Source organism: Cibotium barometz, chromosome 46 (genome assembly GCF_041138505.1).
Source record: "Cibotium barometz isolate CiBa-2024 chromosome 46, ASM4113850v1, whole genome shotgun sequence".
In the NCBI taxonomy this organism is placed as follows: Eukaryota; Viridiplantae; Streptophyta; class Polypodiopsida; order Cyatheales; family Cibotiaceae; genus Cibotium; species Cibotium barometz.
The window spans coordinates 33134168-33140783 of record NC_141091.1 but is presented as its reverse complement, the minus strand read 5'-3'; the positions used below and the strand labels follow the sequence as shown (position 1 = coordinate 33140783).

At 41.9% G+C, this 6616-nt stretch overlaps 1 protein-coding gene across 1 annotated transcript; it reads left to right on the top strand.

Annotated features, from left to right (window-relative positions):
• The first annotated feature begins 5201 nt into the window (after window positions 1–5201).
• Window positions 5202–6373, top strand: LOC147612140 (GDSL esterase/lipase At1g28570-like). The gene has a single exon (XM_086784175.1). The coding sequence runs from the start codon at window positions 5202–5204 to the stop codon at window positions 6336–6338; it is 1137 nt and encodes a 378-aa protein (XP_086640301.1). The 3' UTR covers window positions 6339–6373.
• Window positions 6374–6616: the final 243 nt, after the last annotated feature.

Here is a 6616-nt window from a genome sequence, read left to right as displayed (position 1 = left end):
GGTAGGATGTTGATGGCAGCTGGACAATGGATTTACCAAGTAGTCAAGTGCTAATCGAGGATGATGTAGTTGAAGAAGAGGTGGCTATCGATCCAGTAGAGGCCAAAAAGAAAACATTTCCCACTAGTACATCCCTTGTCAGTGTCGATGCAACAACACCCATGAGTATAATCCCATTGGAAGCCAGTACACCTAATGAGAACGAACAGGGGGAATTGTCACTTCCTTCTTTGCCTAGCTTGACTATGGAAGACCAATGTGCTTATGTATTATTAGGAGACATTATGCATCATTTTAATATTCATGAAGACTATTGCTTGGTTGCTTTAGCAAATTATAGTGATGCAGACATAGGGTGGGTAGAGCAAGGAGTTGACAAACACCTACTAGTTGATTCTGTAGTCCAGGACTCCGAGTATCTGCCTGGCAAGGATATATTAAGAGACATGTTCAATGAAGCTAGGGTATATGACAGCCAATTGCCTTCCGAGGAGGAGGCTATAGTGATTGGAGACCGTCTTGGTTTGGCAGATATGGGCAAATATATAGCAGCTACCATACATGAAGATAGTAAGTCTATGATCCCTTTGTGGAGAAGCAAAATGCTTGAAGGTGATGAAAACCAATAGGTAACAGTACCAAAAATTTCTTAAGCTATTAGTATTCATTTTATGTGTATTTTGTCGATTAAACATATTACATTAAGAGAGCACGAGGCTCAAGATCATCCAATGCTAGCAGTTCAAAATCAACAGGTCATCGAAAGGATACTGGTCTCGCTGAATATATAAGACATTTGAATCATCAAAAGGTGCGTATATATTTTATGACACTTGCTTATAATTGATAGTACTAAGTTGACTTGAATCATGATGCTTACAATTTTGATGCGCAGATCATTATATTTCATAAAGAGTTCTCAAAAGACAATGCAAAATTTCCTTTATTTGCATTGAAAGTACTCTCCAGGTTTTGTGGTGGATATGATGTGCCATTGAATGTTGAGAAAGTGGTGTTGGTAGAGAAATAGTTTGCATTGCGGGTGTTTGGTCAGGGAGATGGATATTAAGCGCTAAAATACCCCTACTACCTGTCATACACAGCCCAAGCTCTTGCGGGGCAAGAATAAATGAACCAGACTCATTGCCTCTTTATGGTAAAAGATATCTGATGAGGACAAGAAAGAGCCAGTGTGTTCCTCCAGGTTGTCTCTAGAGGTGCAACTGCCAAGAATATATCTCCCAGCAGATGAAGTTCAAGAAGAAGATGAAGAAGAAGGAAGACCACCGAAGAAGATGAAGCCCACCTCCTCATCAAGCCCACTTCCTCCCAACGCACTGCATCAATTGTAAAGTATGCTGTATGATTATACAGTATATGCTGCAACAATCATAAACAGAACAAAACCAGATGTATGTATAAATTAAACTTGAAGAATTGAGATTCTTTTAAGTCTTCTTCTTCTTCTTGTTCTTTGTGCGTCATTTCTACTACTGTTATTGAGTATTTGAGTGTCTCCATGTGTCGATGTTGTATTAATTGGAATCCCCAATTTAGGATTAATTTTGTCATTTGTAAAGCAAGTGTCAAAGGACAGATGGGGGAATGCCATTGCACAAGGCTGTTTTACTGTGAAAGGTTCTTCTATGCACCTAAAGACGAGCAAACCTACGAGTTGTAGGATTACAAGTCGGCGGAGGCCCTTATATATAGCGATGCATCTTGTACAAGCAATGAAATTTCCAATGGACCCACACCTAGTTAACAAAAATCTATTTGTTCTATCCCCTAAGGTACATGATGCTATGTACAATAGTATGCCATTCAATTTTTAGCATACTTGTTAGATACAAAGCTGTATAAAATAGTACGCCATCCAATGGTGTGCATACTTGACATGTTTCTATCTGTGCTCATAAAATTTAGTGCTCGAGGACTATGTATTATGTAGCTTCGATGATTCAATTCTCGTGAATACTTTATTAGATACACGTAAACCTTGTCAGAATGAAGATTTTGATGATTTGAGGTAGTTATGTATAGAAGCTTTAATGATCCATCTACCAAAAAAGAATTTCACACCTGTGGGGGTTTGTTCAAAAAAATGTCCTTATACTGATCGTGCGTTGATTCCCTTTTCAACTCGCTATTCAAATGCAAAGAACACTTGCTTTGCAAATGACAAAATTAATCCTAAATTAGGGATTCCAATTAATACAACATTAACACATGGAGACACTCAAATACTCAATAACAGTAGTAGAAATGACGCACAAAGAACAAGAAGAAGAAGAAGACTTAAAAGAATCTCAATTCTTCAAGTTTAATTTATATATACATCTGGTTTTGTTCTGTTTATGACTGTTGCAGCATATACTGTATAATCATACAGCATACTTTACAATTGATGCAGTGCGTTGGGAGAGGAAGTGGGCTTGATAAGGAGGTGGGCTTCATCTTCTTCGATGGTCTTCCTTCTTCTTCGTCTTCTTCTTGAACTTCATCTGCTAGGAGATATATTCTTGGGAGTTGCACCTCTAGAGACAACAGTTCTGGAGGAACACACCGGCTCTTTCTTGTCCTCATTAGATATCTTTTACCATAAAGAGGCAATGAGTCTGGTTCATTTATTCTTGCCCCGCAAGAGCTTGGGTTGTGTATGACAGGTAGTAGGGGCATCTTAGCGCTTAACATCCATGCCCCTAACCAAACACCCGCAATGCAAACTATTTCTCCACCAGCACCACTTTCTCAACATTCAATGGCACATCATATCCACCACAAAACCTGGAGAGTACTTTTAATGCAAATAAATAAAGGAAATTTTGCAGTCTTTTGATGAAATATAATGATCTGCGCATCAAAATTGTAAGCATCATGATTCAAGTCAACTTAGTACTATCAATTATAAGCAAGTGTCATAAAATATATACGCACCTTTTGATGATTCAAATGTCTACATCCTTTCGATGACCTGTTGATTTTGAACTGCTAGCACCGGATGATCTTGAGCCTCATGCTCTCTTAAGGAAATCTTCATACAAAAACTTGCAAGTAATGTAATATGTTTAATCGACAAAATACACGTAAAATGAATACTAATAGCTTAAGAAATTCTCAGTACTGTTACCTATTGGTTTTCATCACCTTCAAGCATTTTGCTTCTCCACAAAGGGATCGTAGACTTACTATCTTCATGTATGGTAGCTGCTATATATTTGCCCATATCTGCCAAACCAAGACGGTCTCCAATTACTACAGCCTCCTCCTCGGAAGGCAATTGGCTTTCATATGCCCTAGCTTCATTGAACATGTCTCCTAATATATCCTTGCTAGGCAGATACTCGGAGTCCTGGACTGCAGAATCAACTAGTAGGTGTTTGTCAACTCCTTGCTCTACCCACCCCATGTCTGCTTCACTATCATTTGCTAAAGCAGCCAAGCAATAGTCTTCATGAATATTAAAATGATGCATAATGTCTCCTAATAATACATAAGCACATTGGTCTTCCATCATAGTCAAGCTGTAGTCAAGCTAGGCAAAGAAGGAAGTACAAGTCCCCCTGTTCGTTCTCATTAGGTGTACTGGCTTCCAATGGGATTATACTCATGGGTGTTGTTGCATCGACACTGACAAGGGATGTACTAGTGGGAAATGTTTCCTTTTTGGCCTCTACTGGATCGATAGCCACCTCTTCTTCAACTACATCATCCTCGATTGGCACTTGACTACTTGGTAAATCCATTGTCCAGCTGCCATCAACATCCTACCTGTTGAAAAACTCCACACTTTCAATGCTACATATGTGTTTTCTCCTAGAGCTCATCTACAAATGGAAAACAGAACATCATTACGAAAATAAAATTCAAAGAAATGTTGTTAACCTTGCACTCCATTTTCCTTGTAGTTGAGTTGACAAATAACCTTGTAAGGTTTCACAAATGACAACATGGTCAAGAAGATTAACGAATGTAACAAAAAAAATAAAATCGCAAAGAAATCATGATTAGCAAGCATAGCTTAACGAAGTTTACCAGACTATTAAGATGAAATAAAAAAGAGGCTGAAAGAAGAAGAAGAAGAAGAAGAAGAAGAAGAAGAAGAAGAGATGAAGCAGATATGGTGGAAATAAGTGACGATGTAAGAGAGGCGGAAAACGAAGAGAACTAAGTTCAAATTATGGAGAAAGTCTTCAATCAAACTAGCTTTCGATCAGTTTGGCCTCTTTTCCTGATATTCCTTCTGACATGTGTTTTGGTAAGTGGTATTCGGGACTGACATTCTTCTATTTTTGAGTTTTATGCCAATATATTTCATTCCTCTTTTTTGAGCTCGAAATTGTGGAGACCACTCTGACAAAAAAGATCCATGTTACACAGATCTAGAATCCAAGCACTCTCATTGGATGGCCTTATATTATTTTAATGGGCTCTAAAAGGGCCCATTTGGAGCCCGAATTTCCCCTAATGAGGGTTTTTGATGGATTTCTAGACATTGGACAATAAGTTTTGTCTTGCTCGTGATAGAGCCATTGAATTTTGTGGGTTGTAAAGGGGTGGGAGATCTTAGAAGTAGAAGTTAATGCGTTTTTTTTCTTTTTTTTCGAGAGTGTGGGTCCTTCCAACCATTACAAACACACCGAAATACCACAAGGGAGTATCACACCTTCCAAATATTGGCCAATTTGCAGGCACTAGATCCATTCGAGTAAGAGTCATGTAGATCTAGGCACCTATGATACTCGAGCAAAAACCCGCCATGACAGTAACCTTGCACGGGGCGTGCGGAGTTACTTCAGAGGAGTACTCTTGACGAAAGGACAACCACAAAGCATAGGTGTCCCTCCCGAAGAGGCCATAGTTGAACCCACAAACTTCCGATTGCGAGCTACCACTAGACCAACTCGCAAGAGACTTTTCCTTTTTATTTGTATTTGGTACTACATCATTCATATATATTTATATCGTAATATATTCTTACATTGGTCATTTATAATTTAGGGCTTAGGGAGGGGAAGTGGTGAAAAGCATACAGCGTAAGCCGTAAAAAGTCGAATTACGCTGTAAAAAGTCGCAGAGCTTTAGTAGAAAAAGCAAGACACAAATGTAAGCAGCGCGTAAGCTTTTCCTTGTTTGCTTTTGCTTTTGCGCCGCTTATAAATACAGTCGTGCATCGTCAGTTGAAGCACTTAAGCGTTGTGATGGCTTCTCTACTTCGTCAATCTCTCAAGCTATTCCTTTTGGCTTTGATCATGTGGGGTATGTTTCCAACAGCAGCTCTGGCAGGTCGAAAGCTGCGAGAAGCTGCGCCGTCCCCTCGTTGCCCCACCTTCAACCCTGTCTTCGCCTTCGGAGATTCCACCACCGACACGGGCAACGCCATACGCAGCACCACTGCGAATCTCTATGCCGAGGCCACCAAGCCTCCCTACGGTAACACCTTCTTCAACATGCCTACCGGCCGTTTCAGCGACGGTAGGATCATGGTGGATGATCTCGTCACGGCCTTGAAGCTACCCTTGTTGCCCCCTCATCTCGACCCCACAACCGTCATCGGAGGTAGCGAGAATTATGCCGTCGCCGGTGCGACGGCTCTTGATGTCGCGACGCTTCAGCAGCTCGCCAACGTGACTTCCACCACCAGCGACTCCTTGGGAGTGCAGATCGACTGGTTTCAGGCTGATACAGCCGGCATTGATCTCAGCAATGCACTAGTGTACTTAGGTGAGATCGGCGGCAACGACTACAATTACGCCCTGGGTGCCAGAAAGAGTCCAGAAGAGGTCGTCTCTCTCGTCCCGACCGTCATCGAGAAGGTCGCAGCCTCTCTGGAGGAGATACTGGACAGAGGCGTGAAAAAAGTGGTGGTGCAAGGACAGTTCCCCATGGGCTGCATCGCACTCTACCTCAAGGTGCTCAACAATTCGCAACATGACGAGCACGGGTGCGTGGCGGCGGTGACAGCGCTCAGCGACCAACATAACCAGGTGCTCAAGGAGGCCGTCGCCGATGCGGCCAAGAAGCATCCTGATGCCGACATCGTCTTCTTCGACACCTCCGCGGCGTACCTCCACATCCTCGACAACGCTGCCGCCTACAACTTCACCAATGTGCAAGACCCCTGCTACGTAGGAGGGCTTGCCTTGCTTCTCGGTCTTCCAACCGATAATCCCAACGACGCTGCCTGTTCCAATCCGGAAAACTACATGAGCTGGGACGGCATCCACCTCACCGAAGCCATGTACGCCGCCATGATGAACCTCTTCCTCACCGACGCACAGTTTGCCTCGCCCTCTCCCAACTTCGTCACCAGCTCTGCTTTAGCTTGTAGCTCATGAAACTTAAATATGAGGTCTAGCAGTAGCTCAGATCATATGTAAAACTAGGGGAAGCTGCGTGATGGCTACTTGAGGTTTAGCAAAAGCTGAGATTATAGGTAAAAGCCCGGAGCTGCCCGAATCTTGTAAGGGCTACTTATATGTTAGATGTTGTAAAATTGAATGCTCCTTACTACTAGTGAAATCAGTGTTGATACATGCGAAATCTCTCTCTCTCTCTCTCTCTTGAAATTCATACTTGGCAAATGTCATAATTCTATTACAATACTTGCCAATTG

Bases quoted from the DNA above. Each gene is read 5' to 3' on its own strand.
- LOC147612140 (XM_086784175.1), top strand. From the start codon at position 5,202: ATGGCTTCTCTACTTCGTCAATCTCTCAAGCTATTCCTTTTGGCTTTG.